The sequence below is a fragment of the Oncorhynchus masou genome, chromosome 3, assembly GCF_036934945.1.
Source record: "Oncorhynchus masou masou isolate Uvic2021 chromosome 3, UVic_Omas_1.1, whole genome shotgun sequence".
In the NCBI taxonomy this organism is placed as follows: Eukaryota; Metazoa; Chordata; class Actinopteri; order Salmoniformes; family Salmonidae; genus Oncorhynchus; species Oncorhynchus masou.
Window position 1 is genome coordinate 30,938,271 of NC_088214.1, and position 27,787 is coordinate 30,966,057.

General features: G+C 40.1%; 2 protein-coding genes and 1 long non-coding RNA gene across 3 annotated transcripts; 2 read left to right on the forward strand and 1 right to left on the reverse strand.

Moving 5' to 3' along the window:
* The first annotated feature begins 1,805 nt into the window (after positions 1-1,805).
* On the forward strand, positions 1,806-2,954 carry LOC135514356 (class E basic helix-loop-helix protein 22-like). Its single transcript, XM_064937799.1, has one exon. The coding sequence runs from the start codon at positions 1,902-1,904 to the stop codon at positions 2,604-2,606; it is 705 nt and encodes a 234-aa protein (XP_064793871.1). The 5' UTR covers positions 1,806-1,901; the 3' UTR covers positions 2,607-2,954.
* A 661-nt stretch (positions 2,955-3,615) lies between these two features.
* Positions 3,616-15,518, reverse strand: LOC135514353 (cytochrome P450 7B1). The gene is made up of 6 exons (XM_064937786.1): positions 15,244-15,518; positions 9,187-9,323; positions 8,358-8,957; positions 6,232-6,438; positions 4,981-5,159; positions 3,616-4,373 (listed from the first exon to the last, which is right to left on the reverse strand). Exons 1-6 carry the CDS (start codon positions 15,423-15,425, stop codon positions 4,053-4,055), a joined length of 1,626 nt encoding a protein of 541 aa, XP_064793858.1. The 5' UTR covers positions 15,426-15,518; the 3' UTR covers positions 3,616-4,052.
* On the forward strand, positions 14,441-27,677 carry LOC135514367 (uncharacterized). The gene is made up of 3 exons (XR_010451668.1): positions 14,441-14,706; positions 20,441-20,574; positions 26,356-27,677. It is a non-coding gene; the product is annotated as an uncharacterized LOC135514367 (long non-coding RNA).
* The last annotated feature ends 110 nt before the right edge of the window (positions 27,678-27,787 follow it).

Sequence of the window (27,787 nt, forward strand, 5' to 3'; positions counted from 1 at the left end):
TCTGCATTCTGGAAAATAATGTAATACACATTAGTATTAGGAGTGAATAAAAAAAGTATGAAATTAATAGTAGTAAAGTATGAAATTAATAGTAGAACTATTGTACTAAAAAATATATGTTTGATAAAAGAAAGGAATGGGAGCAAAGGCAGTAAAAGAATAAGAAAAATATTATAATACCATAACAAAATGCAGCAAGAATGAGTACATTCCTCAGCCAGGGTTCCATGTCTGCTACTGTGAGATCCGTGGGAGAAGAGTAATACCACTCTGATGTAACTAGGCAATGATGAGATGATGAAATCCTTGTCTCCTCCTCTTTCTGTGTGTCGTCAAACATTGAGAAGCTTGTGACATTGTCTGAACAACACTCTACCCTGTGTTGTTGTACAGTAACTGAATCTCCTGTTGTCACAGTGGGCCTCAGAGCACAGTAGTACAAAGCCGAGTCAGACAGCTGCAACCTCTGGATCGTCAAGGGGACAGAGCTAGATGTGAAATTCAGTCTGGAATCAAACCTCTTCTTGAACTCATCACTATTGCTCCCTTCTGAATAACGATCTCTTCTCAGGACATACTGAGGAGTGTCCCTAGTTAACTGGATGTACCAGAAGAGATCAGGAGATGTACTACTGGTAGTGTAGTTACAGATGAGTGTTACCAGTCCTCCTTCAAGGGCAGTAACATGTCCACTCTACTGGTCAACATCCTCCTCACCTTTGCAATCTGAAAAATGAATATCTTCTGGTTTTATAATACATAATAGGCTAAGGTTCAGAGAATGATAATGTAGAAATGACAAGCACTATACCATACCAAAATAGCATGCAGCCAGGATAAGTAATGTATTCCTAAGCCAAAGTTTCATTATGATTCATGTATAGAGGAAGAATAGACTGTTATAGACTTTATGTTCCATCCACTGCAGCTGAGAAGTCTCATAATTGTGGGGTTCTGCAGTATGGGAGGAGCTTATTGTATATTCAATTGTTTAGTTTAACTGCTAGAGGGATTCCTTGTTAAATGCTGCTTTTTTCCGGTTGATTTAGTTTGATATAATATGTCATTATAAGATCACATTCTAAAAAAATTATACATCATGCTTCCAATTCCATTACTTGGAAGCATGATTAGAAGCATGATTAGAAGCATGAAATATCAAAATTTTTAATGTTTTTTTTCTCCATGTCATTTGAAAGTTCAAATTTTCAGTTGTTTTGGGCCTTGGAGAAAAATATTTTATGTTAGGGCAAAATTGAGCTCATCTGACAAATAAAATGAAATCATATATCCACTCATTTGAGGATTTGCAACAAAATCAGGAAGAAGGCCACAGACCACAGTAGCCTGCTATGGACCAGTCCACTATAGACCTGTGCTATGCTGCCCAATACCACAATGAGTTAACTTTAAGATCCATTTAAAACAGTAGTCAAGTCAACTGATGATCGGTTTTATGATTGAAACCAAAGATTGACAGGGGATGCAATCATTATCTTCATCCCTGTCATCACAGTGCACATTAACATTAATGATGGTCAATGGCACCCCCATGTAGCCTATTACACATGGGTTGTTGTCTCTCCATTTGGTCCATAAAATAAACCTCTCACTCCTGTCTGGAGTTAATCAAGTAGAAAACTGCCTGCCTCATAATCCTGCTTCTCCTAATGTATTTTATTATCTCCTGAAGGTGAACCTCTGAGGGCGCACTGTACTGTATCATATTAAACTGTCACTGGACAAGTGTAACATCAAAAAAGTGGCGCGCAGAATCCAGGGCAATCACAAGTGGACGAGAAAGAGTGGGGGGTGGGACCACTGACTTAACATGACTGCGCACACCAGAACTCTGTAGGAGAGAAGTTCTTCACAAAGGTCCAGCGTTTGGGCGCAAAAGGATGGATTCTTTCAGATCGGGCTCTAGCATAGGACTGTCTCCCTCTCCCAGAGATCGACAATCACCCATGAGTTTTGATCAGGAGCACTCACAACCGGGAACAATGGCCGGAGTTCAGGCGGGAACACTTGGCTTCCCATCTGAATCGCTGTGCGTAAAGTACGGGGAATTTTTAAAACACACCGCTGCCGCCGCAGCAGCCGCTGAGAGCAGTGGCGGGGAGCAGAGTCAGGATGATGACAGTGATGGCATTGGCAGGAGTGACATGGTGCTTTTTCCTGAGGAAAGGCTCATGGCATCAATGGCCAAATGTGACGCAGGTAAGAAACACAAAGAGCAGAAAGTGCTGCGGCTGAACATTAACGCCCGTGAGAGGAGGAGGATGCATGACCTGAACGACGCGCTCGATGAACTGAGGTCGGTGATCCCCTACGCGCACAGCCCGTCCGTACGGAAGTTATCCAAAATAGCCACTTTGCTCCTCGCCAAAAACTACATCCTCATGCAAGCGCAAGCACTTGAAGAGATGAGAAGACTTGTCACTTATCTTAACCATGGACCCGGTGTTACCGCGGCGAATACATCTGGTGCACCCGGATTAGGGCTCTATGACCAGCAGACAGGATACCCGTTCTCTGCTGGGACTCCAGACCCTTTCCATAGCAATGCAAATCTCTTTAATAAACACTTCAACCATAAACCTTGAACAGTTGTGGCCGACGACACTAACAGGGGACTTCAAGTTTCGTGCACACAACTGAATTGATGAATTGATGGGACCAGCGTGACTGACTGAGAAGTAACCACATTACCAAAATATGGATTCTTACTGTATATGATGATGTTATATATTTCATGGTGATTATGTATCGAAATAGCTGTTGTTTTTGCAACGCCAAACGAAATGACAGCTCCATAACATGGTCAAAATGGTGAGGCTAAATTACAATGCAAGTCCAGTCTATTTATTTGACCATTATGTAGGCCTTTATTCATTTTATTCAGTTTGATTCGATGATGTTCGATGAATAAATTGTATTGGTGATATAAGAGATGTTATGGTCTATATTTCTGCATTATTTTCCAAATCGTGTATGTACAACCACACTTAACATCTGAAAGTCACAATTTATCAACTATTTATTTCCATCAATTTAAGATTGTTATTAATTGTCTGGTTTAAATTCCCCTAAATACTATGTAAAAACTCAGCCATATAGCCTAACAAACATAAATGGGGTCTTTTCAGTAGCAAGGAAAACAACATGCTCAAACAAGGATCGGCAAGTCATAGCCACAGTGAGCTTGTCAAACAAAACAATTAGTCTTTGATCATAGTTGATAACCTTGCAGACTCCAATGACCCCGTTAAAAGAATATAGGTCACTTTTAGGTAAAAAATGTATGGAATACAATTACAGCCATGTGCAGGACTGGTTTGTTAGGTTTTAATTTATTTGATTTCATGAATAGTAAATAGTAAGTATCCTGTTAGTGTCTTGAAATAGGAAAGACATTTGAATGTATAACTTTAAAATGGTCAGTTATTGTTATTGAAACATTATATGAATAAATAGATCAGAAATGTTTAGGGACACCGCCATCTCATACATAAAGCTATAATCACATTGTGCTTTACCCTGTAAAATAGTTTAACTATTTTATTCAACTACTGTACTGTAGGATACAGCTTATGTAATAATATAAGCAAGGCATAATAATAAACATTTGTATTTTATTTTAATAAAATATATGGTAATCGTTCTTAACAGCAAAAACCGATAACTATATCTAATTATTGGCTCATTATGTCCTATAGAATAAAACAACAAAAGGTTCCTAGCTAGCAGATTCACTAGCCTTACCCACAGCTGGAGCTTGCCTATGTAATACATTGACAAATCAGCAAGTCGATAACTTATCGTGTGAATAACCAGAGTTAACATCAGTCCTATGAGAAAAATAGTCAAATACATGGGTGCGTCTCAAATGGCACCCTATTCCCAATATAGAGCAGTACTTATGACCCTATGGGCCCTGGTCTAAAATAGTACACGATGTGGGGAATAAATAGGGTACCGTTTGGGATGCAACCTATGAGAAAATAGTAAGAATCCATGAGCTGCATGGGGCTCAGCCCTCTATTCTTCCTTTAGACAGAGGTCCCCCCCTCTTCCTCTCTGGCCTGACGTGGTCTGTAGTGGATCTGGACGTCTGTGGCAGGGAGCAGGATACCCAGGCCAGCACGGCTAGAGTCCAGGGAACACGGCTCCTGCCCCTCCACCACCTCCATGTCAAAATGAAGCAGCAGCAGAGACAGGAACTGCTTTATCTCATTCACAGCAAAGTATCTTCCTGGGCACTTAGAGGAGCCCGAGCCAAATGGCATCCGGTAGTACTTCAGCTTCTGGCCGTCCTTGTAGAAGTCCGTCTTTTCCTTTCCGTCTTCGACGTATCGGTCAAACTTGTACATCTGTTGGACGGGTAATAAATAATATGTTTCTAGTGCATTATTTTCAGGATTATTATTATTTGCCTGATCCCAGATCTTTTTATGCTCTTGCCAACTCCATTGATGTCATTGTCAAGCCAAACCAAGTTCATGTTTGGCATGACAAGGAGTTGGCATGATAACACAGACTGGCACTCAGGCTATTCTTATTTTCGACCTCCTATATTTTAAAGCTCCTTCACCCCCAAAGGGGTGATATAACAAAGGGTAATATTTCCTGTTTATTGCATATTCCAGGAAAGATTTCATTTTGTTCAGTCACCGATCATGGCAAGATTATCACCCATCACACCCTGATTACATTAGCATGCATGTTGTGACCTTCTGAAGGCCAGTGAGTGGATTCAATCACTCACAGTCCATGCATGCTTCTCATTAATCTAACCTGGGGACAAACACACACGCACACACACACACACACACACACACACACACAAATAGCAGGTGGTGTGGGTGGTGGAGGGAGGCACTACAGTAGAACATATACAACTCCCAGACTAGACTAGACACAGTGAAGAAAGCCTACAGCTTTTCTAGAACGCCCACAGAATTCTGAGGTCTTCTTTACCTCTGGATTCTCATAGATCTCGGGGTCCATGTGCATGCTCTGGGGATACAGGGAGATGATATCTCCTTTCCTCACTCCGATGGAGCGCTCTCCCTCCAGCCGCAAGCTGAAGTCCTCCTGGGCCACACGGATGTTCATGGAGGCTGAAGACAGCCGCAGACTCTCGTTTATGGAGCTCTCTGAAAACAGAACATAGAATGGTTCAGTTAGTGACCTTGGGTTTTTGTTTTATAGCTACCAACATTGCCATGGGTTTTATTCTGGCCAATCTATTCTTTTTGTCTTTTTTTTTTTTCTTGAGTGGCCACAATACTACTGACTCACTACATACATGTACTCACACAGAAGAGAAAGCTTGGAAACTTGAAGGCTATTAGTTAGCAATATGAACTACTCTAGCAAAATGGCTATGGCTAAAGCACAAGCTGAGTAACCAAGTCATACATAGCTTTATTTCCACATGTATCCATCAAGAAATCCTGACTAGCAGTGTTTCATTAAAACCATTACAATCTTAACCGAGACAAGACACTATAGGTCAAAAAAGAGAGAAGATTCCAAAATGTAACTAAGGACTCATCCAACCCCCTATCACTTATAAAAACAAACAGATGTGAAATGGATATTTGACTGTCTTCCCCTGAGGAGATGAAATTGTCAGTAGTGTGTGTGTGTGAGAGAGAGAGAGAGAGAGAGAGCCACAGCCAGCCTAGACTAGGGGCATTTGTCCCTGAGCATGCAGTTGTCAGAAGAGATGAGGCTACAGTCAGCATGGTGGGTGCAGCAGTGTGATCTAATGTGACAGGTACAGAGTCTGGAGGGATCCTTTGAAACTGGCTTCATTACTACAATCACAGACACTGGTTTGTTGGGGGGTGGGACAGGACGATTTGCCCTAAATTGTACACAGAGCCACACATAGAACACCTGCCACTATACAGTAGAAGTGTGATAAGAAGACATATGGGTATATATGTATACATAGTCAGCTATACAGAGGATTGGAAGGCCCTCTCAAAGCCACACTACCATAGACAACTGAACTATGTCTATACTAGTTGGGGCTGAGCCAAAAAGACCACTTAGTCAAATCAAGGAGGAATACAATTATACATTCTATCAGTCATAAAATGAGGACAAATTGGACACTACGCAGACAGACCTAACAACAATACACCACAAATATAATCTACCCAAATAAAGTAGGCAACAATGATGAGCCAGATATAGCAGAATACAATGAAACCCTACCAAGATACAGTAGGCTGTCCAGCTGTTCTCGGGTGAAGGTGACGTCTCGGTTGTGATCTGCTTCTAGTCCGGAGACCTTCAGGACACAATGGATCTCCTCACGCACTACTGCAAGGGCCTCTGGGTGTGTCAACAGGTAATACATGGCCCAGAAGGTGGCTGGGACTGTGTTTCCCACCGACGCCCATAGAATGGCAAAATGATGAGCTGTGGCAGGTACAGAGAAGAGTGTCTATTAGTTATTTGGGAGGTTCTGGTTGAAGTCAAAGTAGCACATGTTATGTTGTAGGTGTATAGAGATGCAGCTGCATGGTTATACCATATTGTTCCTACAGTTATTACTGTGTAGGTATAAGTGTATATGGTAAAGTTAAGGGTAATGTCAGGTATACACTACACAATTTTGCCACTTATCTTTCCGTCCCAGACAAATTTTCATGATCGGGGTGAAATCCTATGAACTTGGGCTAGGATCAGTATGTAGGCCATAATTTCCTTTATTTTAGGGAATCAGACCTGCCTAATTATTACTTGGACATCTGTTTTGTGTTTAATAGGCTAAACTACACATTCTGTTAACATATGACCCCAAAGTGATCTGTCTTGCAATTTGAGGTCTACGACATTTCAGATTTACATATGATAATTTTTACAAAGAAGTTTGGATGTAGTGAACTACTTTTTCAAAGTAATGTCATGTTTCTTAAGGGTAGCTTTAGTGTAGCTTAACCAGTGTTGTGTATTCATGGACAACAAGGGATCCCAGGCTTCACCAAAACAATTACCAAAAAAACAAACAAAGAAGCATACAAAATAATGTATCTTTCATCTCTCTGTGTTTTGTAAATTTACTTCAATTCCCAAGAGGCTGAATGTATCTCACTGGAATTAGCATCAAAACAGCACCCCTCTTTCTCAGTAATGCTTAGCCCATCTGTCTGATGCTTTCTGGTCAAAAAGAGTATGACATTGTTGCCGCCCGTAGCATTGAATGCAAGGGAAGCCAACAAGCATTTGGCCTCCTTTGATTAAAAAAAGAAAACAATTATAGCCAATCAGCGTTGAGGTAAACTGAGTGAGCGCAGCTGTGAATGATCCTGGTGTACAAAAAAAAAAAGTGTCACGGGAAGCCAGTTTGGATTTCTCTTCACACCACATCAAAAGCAAAATGTAATTGTCCCTTTCCTAAATTAGCCATGGATATGGATTTGGACTTGTGGTTTTACTTAATTCTCCATACTGGCCAATGATTATAACAGCAATTCTGAACCAAGCATAAATTCTTACATTGTGCCCCTGGTCTGAGAGGATGGAAGTTCAACATCTAGCTAGATATAGTAGCTTAATGTTAACAAGCTGGCCTGGCGCATCGTTGTCTATGAAAGGAAGTTAGGCTAGCGAGCAAGCATTTTAGCCAGGTAGCCTAGTACAACAAAAACTAAGAGCGTATACTGTACGACAGAGTCATAGACCGTTTAAGCAACATGAAAGACGAGGATGGCATTGGCGTTTTTATACCAGTAGGGTGAGTCAACATGTTTTTTCTACTTGAAAAGGGAGATACCTGAACACACACACCATACACACAGAGAAATCAGTGCCATGGAAAGCCACATCCGAAATCTGTGCCATGGACAGCCATATCATATTAAGCTTACGTTGATTGGACTAAAACATTTTTTTTACCATCTTTTGGTTGTCACTGTTTTAGACTAATTATAGGTGAATAGATGATGGTTCTCGAATAGTGAAGACAGCGCCTGTTTTCTTTGAGACTTGCGGTAACTCACCCTGGTTCTAAATCAATAATTGTTTAGTAGTCTGAAAATGTCAGAATCCTTAACTTGCTGGACCATGCTGTAGGTCATGTAACTGTTTGCTACATGCAATATGTTTTGTGGACTTCACCGGATAGATGTTGCTCTCCGGCTTTGTGATGAAACAAAGTTGTGGTTAAATTTGTTCTGCCATTATATCCTCATTGTCTCGGCCTTAGGCCTATTAATCACGGTGGCAAGGCATATTACCGAGATGGATTAACATATTCACACGTAGGAGGTAAGGTAAAGTACATCACAGAAACATATACATAAACCTCGGTACGACAGTATATCGGCTGTGTATACCTGCTTTATCTATGTCTCCCATGCAGTCATATTGTTCAAACAGTGCTGCTCTTTCCTTTATGAACCCAGACGTGTTGGACCATGTAGACATCCTCTGAGGGTGGAAGTAGTTGATGAGTTTATCCCGGATGGTCTTGGTTCCTCGCAGCAAAGAGATGGGGATCCTGGCGATGAGGAGGGGGAACATGTTGTCGAACTTGACAAAGTCCTTTCGGAGCATCACCATTCCGCTGTGTCTGTTGGTGTGGGCAGGTTTGCCATACATGGTCAGGAAAGTAGCCTCAAACATGACCGAATTGCAGAACTGGTACATACTTTCAGTCCTCCACTCGCTCTCCCCATCCAGGTAGTCTTTATGGAACACAAGCATGAGATTTCCCATCATGCTCTCTGTCAGGTTATCGAGGTTGTTGCCCTGCAGAAGGCGGAAGGACCTCTGGATGTGCTCGTCCATTCCGGGGAACTTGCCGCTCCTGACAGGGGGGTAGCCGAACGTCACGGGGGCCACTTGGTCAGAAAACTCATGGAAGTCCAGCTGTTTGCCATGTTTGATGACGTACGGATACAGCAACGGGTTCATTATAAACGTCATGTATTTACCTAAGTGGAAATACGAGGACAGGATTGTATTTCAATAGACATGAAACACGTGTACTGTGTAAAACTTTACTGTTTTAAAAGAGCATTATGCCATAAGTAATAAGCATAAGTAATAAGCGCAATAGAATAGATAGATTTTGTCAACCATTTCAGTAACAACAAGAACATTGCTTATTTTTTAGAACTACACCATTTTAAAAATGTATAATAAAACATTAGTATCCCTCACCAGCAATCAGCACAGTAAATACATCTCCATGTTTCTCCTTATGTGCTGCAAGAAATCCATGTGCATTCTTTCGAAACTCCAAAGCTTTCCCAAGGAATGGAATCCAACCATTTACAAGTGGAGGCTCCCCATCTCTCCTATAAAAAAAAGAGATGAACAACATGCCATATCATCAACAGATATATGCATCGGAAATCTTTCAGGCGAAATAAGAGATAAAGCATTGATCTACCGGTTTCAGATCCAAATGAGATCTTATGGACAAAGGAACTGGTACAAGGCGTAGGCATGTGATTGAGCGTCTCCCAAACCTTCAAGCTGGACTATCAGCTATCCCCAACATCTATTCTCTTTTAACACATATACAGTGTAACAGACAAATACAGCAGATGCTGGGTGGCAAGGTTTAAAGGAAGAATTTAAAGACCGAGAATTGAGCACAGACACGACACAATAAAATGTATTTATAAAGCCCTTTTTACATCAGCCGATGTCACGGAGTACTATACAGAAACCCAGCCTAAAACAACAAACAGCAAGCAATGCAGATGTAGAAGCACGGTGGCTAGGAAAAACTCCCAAGAAAGGCAGGAACCTAGGAAGAAACCTAGAGAGGAACCAGGCTCTGAGGGGTGGCCAGTCCTCTTCTGGCTGTGCCGAGTTGAGATTATAACACAGAGCATCATCTCAGGCAAAATTCGATGACAGAGCATGAATCCCTCCCTTACAAATTGTATCCAACTCAAACAGCTATAAATAGCTGTAGGGTTGCAAAAATATTACAAATTCTGTGGTTTTCCAGAAATCCCGGTTGGATGATGCCAGATTTCCTGCTTATTCCCCCCTGATTCCAGGAAACCTCCAACTGGGATTTCGTGAAAACCAGTGATTTTGGGGGGAAAGTTCCCAGAATTTTGCAACCCTAACCCTTAAGTGAATACAGATGGAAGACAATTACAAAGAATGCAACATGGGAGTTCTGCATAGCAATATAATCGCTTAGTGATTCCAGGAAGAGTAGGCTGGTTATTTTCCCAGGGAAATATAACACTGTACATCTAACACTGCTCTGTTCTCTCACTGTCCATCCTACAGATTGAATTAAATATTACCTTCTAATCCATGTATGTGAGTGTGTGTGTCTGTGTGTGCATGCGTGTGTATGTGCATGCACGGGTGTGCAGTAAAAATCATCCATGCGTTAGCTTAAAGAAAGGAAGGGGCAGTTTTGACCCTGTCAACAGGACAGCAACACACACACTGGGCCCTTCCTTCCTTCAGAACACATCAAATCACAGTTTATTGGTCACATACACAGTTTGCAGGTGTTATAGCGGTGCAGGGCAACGTTTATGTACTAGCGCCTAACAATGCAGTCAAATGTAAAATGTACAACACAAATACACAGAAAAAATGGCAAGAAATCAAGAATGGCGGGCAAATTAACAACCCCAATTGCACTCTTGCAGTATCAAAACGCAATCTATACATATGTACACCGGGGGACTTTACACAAGATGAACTAAGAATGACATGTACAGCAGTACATATATTAGTTTGAGCTACGTCAAGAATCCAGTATATAAATAAATATGAAGTGTGAATAAACAGTGTAACTAAAATACAATGTACAGTAGTAGATATATTAGAATAATCTATATCAGGGATAGAGTGTTTAAATACTCTGTAGCAGGATTACAAGATGATGTTATATTTATCAAATCGTATTAGTCATACGTGCCGAATACAACAACAGTAGACCTTACAGTGAAATGCTTACTTACAAGCCCCTAACCATGTCACGCTCGTAAACGGACCAAGGCACAGCGTGGGTAGAGTTCCACATGTTTAATTATTGAAATTCACCAAAACAATATAGACACAAACTAAACGTGAAGTAATGAGTACTCACAGTCACTACACAAAAACAAGATCCTAAAAACAACAGGTGGGAAAAGGCTGCCTAAATATGATCCCCAATCAGAGACAACGATAGACAGCTGCCTCTGATTGGGAACCATACCAGGCCAACATAGAAACGAAAAACTAGAATGCCTACCCTAATCACACCCTGACCTAACCAAATAGAGAAATAAAAGGATCTCTAAGGTCAGGGCGTGACAAACCGACAATGCAGTTTACAAAATACGAATAAAAAAATAAAAGTAACAAGTAGTTAAATAGCTACAAAATAACAATAGCAAGACTATATACAAGGGGTACCGGTACAGAGTCAATGTGCGGGGGCACCGGTTAGTCAAAGTAATTGAGGTAATATGTACATGTAGGTAGAGTTATTAAAGTGACTATGTATAGGTAATAACAGAGATTAGCAGTGGGGTAAAAAAAAAAAGAGGGGGCGGAATGCAAATAGTCTGGGTAAATATTTGATCATATGTTCAGGAGTCTTGTGGCTTGGGGGTAGAAGCTGTTTAGAAGCCTCTCGGACCTAGACTTGGCGCTCCGGTACCACTTGCCGTGCAGTAGAGAGAACAGTCTATGACTAGGGTGGCTGGAGTCTTTGACAATTTTTAGGGCCTTCCTCTGACACCGCCTGGTATAGAGGTCCTGGATGGCAGGAAGCTTGGCCCCAGTGACGTACTGGACCGTACCCACTACCCTTTGTAGTGCCTTGCGGTCAGAGACCGAGCAGTTGCCGTAACAGGCAGTGATGCAACCAGTCAGGATGCTCTCGATGGTGCAGCTGTGGAACATTTTGAGGATCTGAGGACTCATGCCAAATATTTTCAGTCTCCTGAGGGGGAATAGGTTTTGCCGTGCCTTCTTGCTTGGACCATGTTAGTTTGTTGGTGATGTGGACACCAAAGAACTTGAAGCTCTGAACCTGCTCCACTACAGCCCAGTCAATGAGAATGGGGGCGTGCTCGGTCCTCCTTTTCCTGTAGTCCACAATCATGAGGGGCCCTGTGTTGAGGATCAGCGTGGCAGATGTGTTGTTACCTACCCTTACCACCTGGGGGCGGCCCATCTGGATCAGTCCAGGATCCAGTTGCAGAGGGAGATGTTTAGTCCCAGGGTCTTTAGCTTATTGATGAGCTTTGAGGGCACTATGGTGTTGAATGCTGAGCTGTAGTCAATGAATAGAATTCTCACATAGGTGGTCCTTTTGTCCAGGGTGGAAAGGGCACCAAATGGTTGTTTTATGAAATATAACAAGGTTCTTAGGACTCTCTCGCTCCCTTTCTGAGTTAACTGAGAGGAGTCTTTTGAAGCTTGGGCTGGCAACTGTTAAAGAGATGATTTCCACTCTAGCTTCCTGCAGTTAGTCTGGGCATATGGTCAAGGAAAATGGGTTTTGCTAGAGATAGCATGAGCTGACAATGACTTGATTGATAAAAACCTAAAAGCTGGCATTCCATAGACAAACTAAGCCGGGTTGTGGGTAAAACACCATTCTGTATAGATAACCAAGGTGGCTTATGGGAGTCGGAACCAGTCTGACTAAGCATGTTTAGGTCCTATATGACATTGGCTTTTTCCTTATCAGTTAAGCACTCGGCACTTCAGAGTGTGGGGGTCGACGGTTTCATTATTGCAATAATGAATCGATATTAAATAAAGATGATTGTTTGAAGAAATGACCAAGTCTCTCTCAGTACTGAATTTCCACAACAATACACAGTGTGAAATGGGAAGTGACCAGTGGTTCAATGCCTTTACAACATCGGACAGCAGCATTGGCTGTGAGTGTGTGTTGTTGTGTATGTGTGCTACATTACAGACACACACTGGACACCCTTAAATTATAATAACTCAAATGCTAAGCAAAGAACATCCTCTCACTTTTTTTGTGGAAGATCTTGCAGTAGTGGACAGAAAACTGTAATACAAACTGAGCAGATTCAGAAAGCTATTATCAATTTGTTCAATGATTTTTGAAGCTTAAGGATATGGTTACCAATCCGGGTTTATTTGACCAGTTCGAGGTTGAGCTGGTGAGACATTTGCTTATATAGTCTATAGCCACAGCGTGTGTACACAAGACTATTAGCATACAGTAACTGAGTTAGGGGCACAATGTTACCCATCATCTTCTCCCATATTTACCCTATAGACACACAATGTCAGTGGGTCATTATACTGATAAAACAGAGGCAGCATTGTAAGGTGCAGTATACAACAAAGTATTGTGTCATTGAAAACAAATACATGGACTAACTGTTACCATAGATTTCAACATCATTCCTGTCCTGTACTTGTTTTTGGAAACACAAAACACATAACGTCTGATGCAGGAAAATACTGTATCTAGAGCTGACGTGGTGCAGCACAGAGCACAGTATCCTCTGTCACAAAATAATGCATGAGAATCAACAAAACAATACTAATCTGTACAATGTCAGTGCTAAACTAACTCATGTGTGTGCTTATCCATCCAAGGGATAATATTCCATTTCTCCTGCTAGTGTGTGGAGAGCGCTGGTCATGAGAGACTATCTGCTATTTGTGAGGCCTCAAACTGACAAGTCTCAGCCCAGGCTTGCTTGTTGTTGTGCTTGTGCCCCCACCTAGTCCACACTGCCGCCTGCCTGCCTGCCTGTCTGCCTGCCAGCCACTTGTCAGAAGCAATCAGGGAGGCTGATAGTGTCTGCCAGCAGTGAGCACATTTAGAGAGGACAGCATCAGAATAAGGGCCCCATGCGTCAGTAACAATATAACAACAGATGCCCACACTGCAGCAATGAGTGTTTATCAATTAGACCTGTCATTTGTTATACTTCACATTAAACAAAATAGGATGATACTGTATGTAGAATATGGAATCCCATTTACCTTTACTGTTGAGGCCCTATTTGCTAGGAAGTTGCAACCCATTACTAAGTAATGTTGCAATCAGCTTGCAGGGGCAACAAAATGCAATCCATAACATGTTCCTCTTACTCAAGATTATCAACAGCGAGGTACTTCCCTTTTGCATAGATAAGAAGAGAGTGGTGGGGTGGGGAACACTGGGGATGATGACTATACTCAGCAGACCTGGGTTCAAATACTATATTAAATCATTTTAAATACTTTATCTGCGCTTGAATGAGCTTGTCTGGCACAATGTAACCAATAGAATAGTCCCAAAACGGTAAACCCCACCATCTGGCACTACAGGCAGTCTAGACTCTAGAGCAAATGCTCAAATAATTCAAAAGATTTCAAATAGTATTTGAACCCACCAGTTCTGATCCTCATTAACTGCCTCACTGGGAGTTGACCAGCTATTGCAAACACTGCTGAAGTAAATTCCTTTAGAGACTGTGTTTGTGGCTGACCTACTTCTCACAGAGAACACAGTAGGTTTGCAGTCCTAAATGGCACCCTTTTCCGTTTATAGTGCAATACTTTTGACAGGGCTCTGGTCAAAAGTAGTGCACTATAGGGGCTTGGGAGCCATTTGGGACGAACACGGAGTTTGCAGTCCCACGAACTCGCAGTAACAGCAGCAAATGGAACTTAACAAGACATTAATTAATTGCAACCTACGATCTTATCAAGGGGAAGTAATAAAAGGTATGTTTATAAGAGCAAACAACACTGAAAAAAAGGTAAAGGACTGTTTGTTTGGATATAGCTACACCGAGTGCATACATAGGCTACACTGTCATCGTATTTTTAACAATGTAAGCCTTCAGTCTAATTTGGAAAACATTTCTCACCTATCTGGCCAATGCAGATTTTATCATTCCTAAAATAACGCATTTCATTTCAGCAAATTTGTACGTCACATTTATGGTTGCTACATTGTTACAACATTGTCAAAACTTTTCACATTAAAAAAAAAGATGCATGTTATAATTTGTTGGCTACTGTAGCTGAAACTCAAATGAAGCAACAACAAGACGCTCACTCAAGAAATCTTCATGTTCTTACACAACAGTTTGATAACCTTTGTGCAATCTCCTGCATGAACGCTATACAAATAATGTTTGTGGTTTTAAGGACCTTGAACAACTATCAGCTCAAAGTGTTTAGGCGAAAGTTATATTCCTAAACAGTGACGCGAACACCACAAACTTCAAATAAACTCGGAATTAATCCACCACTTGCCTTGTTCTGCTGAACCGCACGCTGATTAAGTAGAGTGCCAAAAAGCCAAACAACAAAGGTAAAACAAACTCTAACATTTCTTTGGGAGATGACAAGACGTTCCACAATAGGGAAAACTTCGGAAAGTTGTAATCGATAGTCGAAGTCAACTGCTCTCCTTCATATTGCCACGGTTTGGTCATGTGGGCGCGCTGATTCTGACATGACCACTATCTAATTCAAACCAGACCTGTGTTATGCCGGACGATGTGGCTTTTAATACAGGAAGTACAGTAGTTCAAAGAGTTGAGTAATGAAGCAATGCTGTTGAGCAACAGTTTGAGAAAATAAATCAAACGTGGCATTCAAATCGCAGTTCAAGACATGTTCCAGATGAACCGTTTTTTGCAGTCTCTAATTGGTAGCATTCATTCTATGCACACACACCCTTCTGTCTTGATGCGGCATATGATCAAACAATGTCTAAATAATTGTGGCTTAGGGCCCCTAACCTACCTGCCTTGCCTACTAATGTAAACAAATTTAAAAATGAGCCATAATATAAATGTCACCATCTATGCACAGTTACTGGAGGCTTGCTATCTGATGGAAATATCCCTTCCGTTTGACTCAGATGTATCTTAACTTTATATAGGCTTTACTCTCGATTAACCCATAACTAAAATATTTCCTAGTTTGGTCAGATCTGTCCACAAGAGATTATACAGGCTTCAACCCTTCAACAAATATCATTGATTCACCACATACTGTGCAGTATCTCATCATTGATGTCTAAGTAGGTTGTGTTGTGCAGCATGTAAAATTGTAATATCCATTTCTCAATGAAGACAGAATTACAGAGAATACAGAAGTGATGTCAACATCATACAGTTCAATGTATGATTAATGCATTTTGTGGCTAATACAAATAGAGAAGTGTTTGCTGGAAAGGATGAGTGTATTGATGAATAGTGGAAGTCATAGTGGAATTCATAGGACAGAGACAGAGGCCATTACATTTTCCAAGACAACTAACAGAATGAACCTCCAACTGACTAAAGGCCATGGTAAACTGTAAGGGCATAAACTGTTGATTTTAACAAAGTCCACACCTTCCTGAAATGCTTCTCTGTAACACCATGTCTAGACAAATATCCTTGAAAACCTGAGAAAGAATGCTTTCCGTGCCAAAAATGTACACATATTTATTACCTTTATTTAACTAGGCAAGTAAGTTAAGAACAAATTCTTATTTTCAATGACAGCCTAGGAACAGTGGGTTAACTGCCTGTTCTGGGGCAGAACAACAGATTTGTACCTTGTCGTGTCAGGGGTTTGAACTTGCAACCTTCCGGTTACTAGTCCAACACTCTAACACTCTAACCACTAAGCTACCCTGCTGCCCATATCAAAATAGCCTGTTTTCCATTGTCTCAAACAAACACCTAGATACATATTATTAGGCCAACTAATATGGCCTACTAACTACTGTAACTAATCAGGGCAGGAGGTATGTCATCAGCACACCTCATATGATTAATATAATTCAGATTAAGGATGCAAATAGGTTGCAATAAAGAAATTCACTGGTTTCCAAGAAATCATGGTTGAAAGATTCAGGATTTCCAGTTTATTCCCTCCTAATTCTGGAAACCCAGGGAATTAATTGAAAAACAAATCGCAACCCTAATCCAGATACCCAATCTGCCCTACAGGCTCTATATTAGCATTATAATGAAGAGCATTGATTTCAGACCATGTGCATTAATATAGTCTTATTAGAGTTAACGTTGCCTGTGTCCCAAATGGCACCCTATTCCCTTTGTAGTTCACTACTTTTGACTAGGACTTTGTGTCCCACTTATCATGCTGTTTCCAGTTTCCAGGAAAGTGTATTCTGTGCTGAGGGTGGTGAGGAGGGGTGTTGATGGTTTATTTCTTTTAAGAATGCATTCCTCCTCATTACAATCTGCAGTGATCTCGTCTCTCTAAATATAAATTCTTCAATAATAGTCCTATACAAACGTGAAACAATTGTGCAGATTCAATTTGCATCTCTCTCTGTTTGCCATTTGTACAGTAGATTAAGTTAATACAAGAATAGCATGGAACATGTCGTGGAACATGTCGTGGCAAACAACATGACAAATCAGAACACATTCAAACACTGTTCATGTTGTTAGTGAGTAGTAATCTCTCGTCTAGTGGACAATTCTCGTAGCCAGTGAAATGGCAAGAGTCCGTCAAGAAAAAACTATTTTCATTCAACTTCAATACTGACAAAATTACTTTATCGTGGCAGGTTAGGAGAATTAGGTTAAGGTTAGGAAAAGAGTTAACATGCTGACCCCCCCCCCGCGCGTCGTGCCAACTGTCGTCTGCGTTGCCAAGCGCTAAAATAGAAGTCAGTTCTATTTGTGACGCTGAATGCGATGCAAGTCCTGCCTCTCTCATCTCCTCATTGGTTTATAGATGCAGATACCCACGTGCCATCTCCTCATTGGTTATACCCACGTGGGTGGTTGAAAGATTAACTGAGTTTGGTCAGTTGTCATGGTAACTATGAAAGTTAAATGCCAATTACCATATAAAGTCCAAAGAAGAAAAAGCATGGAAGGAGGAGAGATGACTAGAAACGTTTCGGTTGACCGTTTTATGTGTGGATTAATTGTCGAGTAGAGGACCTTGTGCATTTCAGGTAAAATAACAACTCAACGTTTATATCCCAAGATATAACAAACTGACCCTAGCCCCTTGAAACATAAACTACTGCAGCATAAATACTGGAGGCTGAGACAGGAGGGGTCAGGAGACACTGTGGCCCCATCCGAGGACACCCCCGGACAGGGCCAAACAGGAAGGATAAAACCCCACCCACTTTGCCAAAACACAGCCCCCACACCACTAGAGGGATATCTTCAACCACCAACTTACCATCCTGAGATAAGGCTGAGTATAGCCCACAAAGATCTCCGCCACGGCACAACCCAAGGGGGGGCGCCAACCCAATGGAACTTTTCGAGTTTTTGTCTGGACTAAATGCTCACGGTTCATGAAGATGGATTACTGCGCTGAACACGCTAACAACAAGTGGCTATTTGGACATAAATTATGGAACTTTATGGAACAAATCAGTCATTTATTGCCAAACTGGGATTCCTGGGAGTGCCTTCCGATGAAGATCATCAAAGGTAAGTGAATATTTATGGTGTTGTTTCTAACTTTGTTGATTCCAAAATGGCAGATTGTCCTCTGGCTGGTTTGGGCTCTGAGCGCCGTTCTCAGATTATGATTTTTCTGTAAGGTTTTTTTAAATCTGGCACAGCAATTGCATTAGGGAAAACATCAACTCTAATTGCTCCTTTTGTAATGGCCACCCAGAAACAGTGTTGCAACTTATTTGGCATTGTATTCATGTAAGAAAACTGTTGCAAGACATCAGTATATTTATAATTGAACACATTTATGAAGATCTTACACTATTGTGGAGAGATGTTCTGCTTGGATTCTTTACCTACGATAGAAATAAGCTGAAACATTTTTATGTAATGAATTTCATTATTCTTTTGGCCAAATTTCATATTCACAAATGTAAATTTACAAACAAAACACCACATTTTCTTACCTTACAAAGGGAAATTGAACTGTATTTTAAGACAATTAAATACTCTACTAACAAAAAAGCTGTTAGAATAATAAGTGTATGTATGTCCCATAAGGTCCTTATGTAATGTGATATTGTACCCCCCAGCCCAATTGTCTTTTGTATATTATTTATATATACTTGTGTTTCCACATGTACTTCATGTATTGATTTGTTGTTAATAAAAAATGAAACTAAAAATTTAAAAGGCTCACAGAATTATGTGATTATGCGCAGCAGTAGTTCCTAGTTTGGGGTTTTCTTAATTGATTATTTGGACAAATAACTAATGGGAGAAGGCGGTGCTTAATCTGGTGCTGTGGTTTTCAAGACCATGTGCTAGTTTCCACTAGATTCCACAGCACAATGTCAAAATTGGCTATATCGTAAAAATGTATGATTGCAAAAATGTCCTTTTTGTCCATTATAAACACGGTGAAATTAGCAGAAGGGAGGGGTTTGGCCAATAGTTTCCATTTACCACAGAGGAGACTTTGCTTCATTCCTTTGTAAAGGAAATGACAAACTTTCTCCAGATAATGCTACTTTTGGGTCACCGAGATTAGTGAGAGGGTCGTAAAATGAAAGTAAAAATGGTTTTCTCCAAAGATGATCATAGCTTTCAGAACATGTCACATCTTTTGGTTAGAACATTCTGTCCTGATACCCCTATACATTGTTCACTAAAGTCACTAGCAGTGGGCGTGGCTTGATAGTCTTGTTCACCAGCAAGGTCCACACTGTCATAGTGTCTAGAACCACATGAGGCTTCTGGCACCTAAATATCTTATCCAAAAAGTATAACAACATTCAGAGGGGATACCATTGCTTATTTAGTATTACTTTGGGTGCCAATGTTTGTATGTGTAAACCAACCCATAAATGGATGTGATCTCATATACAGAATATCTGAAATCAAACAGTATAATTTGCTCCTCACATCTTCGGGCATAATTTAAAGCTACATGAAGCTCACAGTTTTGACGCCATACGTCAGATTATTCTGATTACAAAATTTCACTCAGTCAGAGATCTGACAAGATGCTCATGTCTCCGCCATAACAATGGGAGTAGTTTTCCAAAAGATGGGAAGGCAGGCGACAAGCTTAGGTCTGCATATTAGGCCAATAGTAATGCATTGGGCTTATTCGTGAGAGATTTTGGCGAGAGTGAGCCCTCTCACTTTGCCTCTTCCTCTCTAACACAGTGCCATGTTTTGATCACTATGGAATGTGGAAGCTCGTTCCCTCCACCCCAGAAAATTATCTGACTACGAGTTATAAGTCATAATTATGAGATTTGTAAATCATAATTATTACATAGTAAGTCTGGATCATGGACATTGAAAAGTCCTGCAGGTCCTTTTACATTTTATCATGGTTGGATGACGTACAATAGTGAAGTATTAAATTATCTCAGGGGACAGTACCAGAGACTGTAAGGGGACTATTGCCTGATTAGAAGTTTTCAGAAGTTATTTTTAAAATATATTATTTTCTATTAGTTTAGGGTTCATCTAATCCCGACCTGACAGTGTTCCTTTTCAACTAATCTATTTTGTTTTCCAACCCTCAGGAGACTATGAGAAGGGAGTGGGCCACCTGACCAACGCCATTGCTGTGTGTGGTTAACTCCGGCCGCTCCTCTAGGTGCTCCGCAGACCTACTCCTGTCTTTTAGATCCTGCTGAAATGGTCCACTGTCAGCCAGGTGAGTCTGCTCTCCCATGGAAAGGAAGGGCTGTTGTGGCACCTGATAGATTTTAAATTACTGTTTTGTATTACAGTTTTATGTATTTACTGTACAAGCATAAATTGTACAGATTCAATTTACATCTCTCTCTGTTTGCTATTTGTACCGTAGATTATCATTCTATCCTCTTGGTTTGAATATATTGATTTTATATATTTAGAGTTTGAAAGTAGTGTTAGGTTCAAGCTCTTTGTGCATGAGAACAGTACAATTAAATGTTTCCTTCTTCCTTTTTGTCGGAATAAAATAGGATATAAAGAGGACTAGATGAAATATGTCTCTCTGCCCATAGGCAGAGTGCATGTAATGGACAAAAATAACTGGTCTTGTGATATTTATAGGTATTTTTCTTTTCATTTCTTAAATGAGCATGAATTTATAATATCGTGCTGTTATTATTTCCTTTAATATCTATTATTGTTGTTAATATATATATTTTTGTGACTGTTGTCCATGGTATTTGGTTGGTTCTCTCTTAAAAAGCACCCCCATAGATATGCAATAGAGCTATGGGGCTTTGAATGTGTGGTGGCAGTACTTAATTATGTCATCATGGGACTGCCCATATTTCCCTCTGGCCTGCGCCAACTGGCAGCCAAGGGTTTGCCTTAGGAAGCAAGTGTGCATCATGAGTCAGGGAGATGGTCTGATGGTCTCAGTGACAACAGACCTAGATATGGGGGGGGGGGTTAGTGGGTGGAATTTTAGGACAATTGAAGGTTGCAGCTACAGTATGTTTAACAGTGAAAATATTATGGTACAGCTATGTGGACACTTAATCATCATGGTACTTTTTGATGGTAGGTTTATAAACATTGGTTGTGGTAAGTATACTTGAAACTTGGGTATCATTATGGTAAGTGGTGAAATAAGAATAGCCAGTTACAATTGTAATGGCTTCGCAGATCATAAAAAAATGTCAATTTTTACCTATCTGAAAGATAAGGAATATAATATATATTGTTTACAGGAAACTCACTCTATATACATAGAAGAAGTTGGGTAGAAAAAAGGACTGAGAGGGAGAAATATATTTCTGTCATGGGCAAGGAAACTCAAAAGGAGTGATTATATTAATGATCAACTATTTTAATCCAATTGTGCAAACTGTGCAAACAGATTCTCAAGGAAGATGTATCCTTTTAAATATGCTATTGGACCAAAAAACAGATCTTGCTAATTCATCTGTATATGGGCCAAATAATGACGATCCACACTCCTTTGAAAATATATATAATAATCTATTGAGCTCACAAGCAACGCATGAATCTATTATTATGGTGGGAGATTATGGTGGGAGATTATAATATGGTTTTAAGTACCTCATTCTTGCTGGCATCAAAAGTTTATGAGTATTAATAGGAGACCGAATGATCAGACCATCATCTAATTGGCCTCCATGTAACTCTTACAGAATTTCCACGTGGATGGGGATATTGGAAATTTAATCAAAGCCTACTAGATGTCGATTTGTTCTTAACTAAGACAAAATCATTCATAATTGACTTTCTTCTGCATAACATAGGTACAGCATATCCCCGTATTGTATGTGACACTTTTAAATGTGCCTTTAGAGGCCATGCAATGAAATACTCATCTTTAAAGCAAAAGAAATTTAGGTCAAAGGAGATTAGACTAATAAAGGATATAGAGGAAATAACAGTGCAGGTAGATGGTGATGGAAACTGTACTATAGAGGCACAAAATAGGTAAGAGGAAAAACAAAAAGGATTGCAGGAACTTATACAAAAACAATCAAGTGTAATGTTTTCTTTTAATAGAGCAAAACCTCTTCTTAAATAAACAGAAATGCTACCACAAATTTACAGAAACTAGTTACAAATGACAGAGTCATCCATGGTTCACCCAATTATATTTTGAAAGAGGAAGCAAAATATTTCAAACATATGTATTCTTTTCAGTCTCCTCCATCTCCACTGAATGGTGTTAACTGTAAGGATTTATTTCCTAATAATCATCATGTAAAGTTAACACATTTACAGAAAGCCCTGTGTGAAGGCCTACTTACAGAGGAGGAACTTTTTGAGGCAATTAAATATTTTTAGTCTGGAAAAACATACAGACATACTTGGTATTCATTTAAAAAATATATAAATTAACTTACTACAATCAATTTCAATAGAAAGTTTGCAAAAATAGATAAGATTATGCAACCATGGAGAAGTAAGTACTTGCCTATTTATGCAAAAATCACATTGATTGTCTCTTTGGTCCTATCACAGTTTACTTACTAAGTAAGTAAGTTTACTTCTCACGAAAAGCTTCACTCATACATAAGTTATACTTAAACCCAAAATGGTTCTCCAGTAGATTATTAAGTAAGGTTAATCCTTTGTTAAAAAAAATGCCTCTTTGTCTTTATACAGATAACACCTGCTCATTTCCGACTAATTGAAAATGACATTTTATTTAAAGTATCGACCTTACTTAAACAAACCATACAAAGCTGGTCACAATTTCAGTTTTATCTTCCAGAAGAAATAGAACAAATATTACAACAAATAGTATGGTTAAACTCAAATATACTGATTAATAAAAAAAAACATTTTTATGGATAAAAAATGGTATTATAGTCATTAATGATATTATGAATCGAAACGGTGGAGTTGCGTCACATATGCAGCTATGGAAAATATATGGGAACGTCTGCTCAAAACAAACTTACAACCAACTGACTGCAGCATTACCACAAAAAAATGGAGGAGGCAAGTGGAAGAGGGAGAAGGTAGGGAATTTGTTTGTCTGCCATATATTACAGACCAAAACAGGCTGAAAGAAATTGGCATAAATAGAAAAATATATCCGTTTCAATTGAGGGCAAAAATGTTGACAGCTGCTCCATACAGGTAGCAAAATACATGTGAAGAAATGTTTGATGTACCGATTCCATGGCACATGGTTTATGAACTGATAAAAAAACAACACTTGATTCAACACTTAGATTTTTACATTTTAAATTATTACACAAAATTCTTGCCACCAATAGAATGCTATATATATATATGGGGCATACAACAATCTCAGCTCTATAGATTGTGCTGCGAAGAAACAGAATCACTAGATCCTTATTCTGGCACTAACCCTATGTAGCTTGTTTCAGGTCACAGGTTCAGAAATTGTTATAAAAAATCATTAACTTCAAATTAACCTTACCAATATCAGTGTTGGGCGATTTGGAAAGCCATAGTCAATCAATCAATAATATAATAATACTCATAGGAAAGGTTTTCATCTTTAGCTCACAATCTGTGGATTCTATGCAATTTAGAAAGGTTAAAAATGTAAAACATCACAGCACAATTGAAAAATATGGAAACCAAATGAGGGTGGTCTATGGTGATAGGTGGGATGGGCTGAGTGTCTGAGGGGTGGGATTAAAGATCTTATGTTTGGTAATGTATTATTGTTATGTGATGCTGTATATAAAAGTTACATATAAGTCAAAGTATGTATATGTAGCTGAAAAGCTGTAAAAACAAAAAAAGTGTCCTTCGAAGAGGGATGTTAGGGCAGTGCAGGGAGCAGGGACGTGACCATAACACTTGGCTCCAAGAAAAAAGCTGTCGGTCCAAACTGCAAATGTCTGAGCTGCAGAGCTCTGGTTGGAGCTAGCTACAATCTTGTGTCTGTCCCAATATAGTTTGCCCTGCATTCATGGTTGTCGGCTATCGTTGTTTTTGTAGTTTTTGCCCCAAGCACTACTCCACGTGCTTCCCTTGCTTGGTGTGATGGTGACTTCGGTAAGATATTTATTATGATTATGAAATGTAAAGTAACTTAATGCTTTGTAGTCCAAGCTATTTAAAGTATTGATTGAGTGGAGCGCAAGCCACCATCTGGGTAGTCTTGGAAAACCAGACCAAGGCAACAGCAGTGATTAGGTTTGGGATTAATGACAGACTCTTTCGGTAACTTCAAAAAATTGTTCCGGGGAGGGTCCTCCTCAGACAGACAACTCTCCTAACAAATCACACGTTTGGATGGGAGGGGCTTAAAATGCCGTCAGGAATTGAGGGGATTTGATTATCTGGCCCGGGTTACCCCGATGGGGAGAGTTTGCACCGAGTGAAAAGTGATTGCATTTCTTTTGGATTTGCCTCTTGGACATGAGCCAGGTGCCCCATTCAAAGCCCATTGCAAAGTTGGCTCAAAACACAAGTGACGTAGCCTAGGCTAAATTAAGCATGTGGAGTATTGAGTAAGATTCTGTGTTTTCACATGCAAAAGTGATTGCTTTAGATAAAAACACTTTAGCTGCCTCCCAATGAAAATTAGTTTGAACATTTTAACATATATTTTATTTAATATACAGTACCAGTCAAAAGTTTGGATACACCTGCTCATTCAAGGGTTTTTATTTAGTTTTACTATTTTCTACATTGTAGAATAATATTGAAGACATCAAAACTATGAAAGAACACATATGAAATCATGTAGTAACCAAAAATGGTTATTTATGTTATATTTGAGATTATTCAAAGTAGCCACCCTTTGCCTTGATGACAGTTTGGCACACTCTAAATATATACAATATATTTGTATTTGTTTAACACTTTTTTGGTTACTACATTATTCCATATGCGTTATTTCATAGTTTTGATGTCTTCACTATTATTCTAAGATGTAGAAAGGGGTACACATGAAGTAAAACCCTTGAATGAGTAGGTGTGTCCAAACTTTGACCGGTACTGTAAATATGCTTCTGGATGATGCACCATGCTGCCTTGTTGACAACATGACAGAGCAGCCCAAATTATTGTTTGATCTGAGAAGGGCACTCCTCCCTCACCATGTTTGCCTGTTAACGCCATAGACCCGGGCACCGCAGCTCAGGTTAATAGTACTCCCTCATTGTGCTGGGAGAGTGTTTCTAAACTCCGGTCCTCCAGTACCCCCTACCATACTAATGTACGTTGTAGCCCCGGACAAACGCACCTCATTCAACTCATCAAGGGCTTGATGATTAGTTTACAAGTGAAATCAGGTGTGCTTGTCTGGGGCTACAATACAAATGTGTACTGTTGGGTGTACTCGAGGATTGGAGTTGGGAAACGCTTTGCTAGGACAATTGGATAAGGCAGTGACGTAGTAGGAAGGTCGGATGTCCCAACTCCGCCCTTTCCAAACTGACGTTCTTTACGTACAGACATGTAAGCCGAAATATTGGTTAATTGTGGGAGTCAACCTGTCTGTCTAGAGCAGCCTTTCCCAAATTCGGTCCTGGGGACCCCAGAAGGTGCTCGTTTTTGTTTTTGCCCTAGCACTACGAAGCTGATTCAAATAATTCAAGCTTGATGATGAGTTGATCATTTGAATCAGCTGTGTAGTGCTTGGGCAAAAACTAAACGTGCACTCATTGGAGTCCCCAGGATTAAGTTTGGGAAACACTGTTCTAGAGACTACCATCCGGGTAGGTATTGTTGATTGATAACTGTTGGTGCTGGCTCACAAACAAACAAAAGGTGACAGTGATTTTAATTTTGTAACTTAAAGAGAAACTTACACTGAGTATACAAAACATTGAGGACACCTGCTCTTTCCATGACAGACTGACCAGGTGAATCCAGGTGAAAGCTATGATCACTTATTGATGTCACTTGTTAAATCCACTTCAATTAGTGTAGATGAAGGGGAGGACACAGGTTAAAGAAGGATTTTTAAGCCTTGACAATTTCTCGGATTGTGTACTGATTTTGTACTGTTTTTCATGCTCAACAGTTTCCCGTGTGCATCAAGAATGGTCCACCACCCAAAGGATATCCAGCCAACTTGACACAACTATGGGAGGCATTGGTGTCTACATGAGCCAGTGTCTCATGTAGAGTCCATGCTAAGATGAATTGATGTTGTTCTGAAAGCAAAAGGTTGGGTTGCAACTCAATATTAGGAAGGTGTTCTCAGGGTATATATTTTATGAAACATACAAATTATAACCTGTTTCTTGACCACAAGAGCTTTTTCTAGGACAGTAATTACTGTAACCTTTAGGACAATTTCTCCATCACAGGTCCCCATGTGTACAGTAAAGGTAGATCGTTAACATAACTTATGATGGTTTCAATGTTCCGATTAGGCATGACAAATCAATTACCTATTTACATTACACTTCACACAAACATTTCATATGCATTGAATATAGGATTTTCACCATTGTGTAGTAAGATGTATTGACTCGAGCAAATATGATGTAACAATACTGGATGGGTAGCGCAAGCAGGTGTCTCGACTAGGTCGGGGTGAAGTCAAGGATAGTTCACTCAGGCCGTTTACCATTGTCTACTTAAGAGGGTGGATCTCCCATAGACGCCCAATGTGATATCAGCTGGGTCTGGTCTACTTAGTTCATTGACATCCACTGAAACAGAAAAAATGAGGGAGTGGTATGTCTCGCTTCATCTTCCGTCTCTGGTGAAGCTCTTGATTCACCTGGCTTGACCAAGAGGTTATGCGATGGGGTCCAGTTGAGGTCACTATGAAGGAGATGGGAGACCACGCGCCTAGGGTGCCACGTCAGTTGCTACTTAAAGGGATACTTTGGGATTTTTGCAATGAGGCCCTTTATCTACTTCCCCAGAGTCAGATGAACTCATGGATACCATTTTTATGTCTCTGCCTGCAGTTTGAAGGAAGTTGCTAGCTAGCGCAATTGCTAACTAGCGTTAGCGCAATGACTGGAGGCTAACATTAGTTAGCATTGGCTAGCAAAACTACCTCTAACTTTCTTCATGCTTAACACCGAGACATAAAAATGGCATCTGCTTTGGCTATGTTACACCCTGACCTTAGAGAGCCGTTTTATTTCTCTATTTGGTTAGGTCAGTGTGTGATTTGGCCGAGTGTGGTTCCCAGTCAGAGGCAGCTGTCTATCGTTGCCTCTGATTGGGAATCATACTTAGGCAGCCTTTTTCCCACCTAATGTTGTGGGTAATTATTTGTTTTCTGTGTGTATTTGTGTGCACCACGGTTGCGTCACGTTCGGTTTCTGTTTACCTGTTTTTTCATGAAGGTTTCACTTTATTAAAGATGTGGAATTACATGCACGCTGCGCCTTGGCTCATCTATGACAGGGAGTTTGAAGACAGTGAACGTGATAGGCTGGCAGACTTCTTCCTGGCCTCAGCAATGGTTGCCCCAAAGGCTACCCCAAAAG

Bases quoted from the DNA above. Each gene is read 5' to 3' on its own strand.
- LOC135514356 (XM_064937799.1), top strand. From the start codon at position 1,902: ATGGATTCTTTCAGATCGGGCTCTAGCATAGGACTGTCTCCCTCTCCC.
- LOC135514353 (XM_064937786.1), bottom strand. From the start codon at position 15,425: ATGACCAAACCGTGGCAATATGAAGGAGAGCAGTTGACTTCGACTATC. The intron at 9,324-15,243 runs GCAAGTGGTGGA...TTTTTTTTATAG, and splicing joins GTGCGGTTCAGCAGAACAAG to GAGAGATGGGGAGCCTCCAC. The intron at 6,439-8,357 runs GTATACACAGCC...TACCTGCCACAG, and splicing joins GGGAGACATAGATAAAGCAG to CTCATCATTTTGCCATTCTA.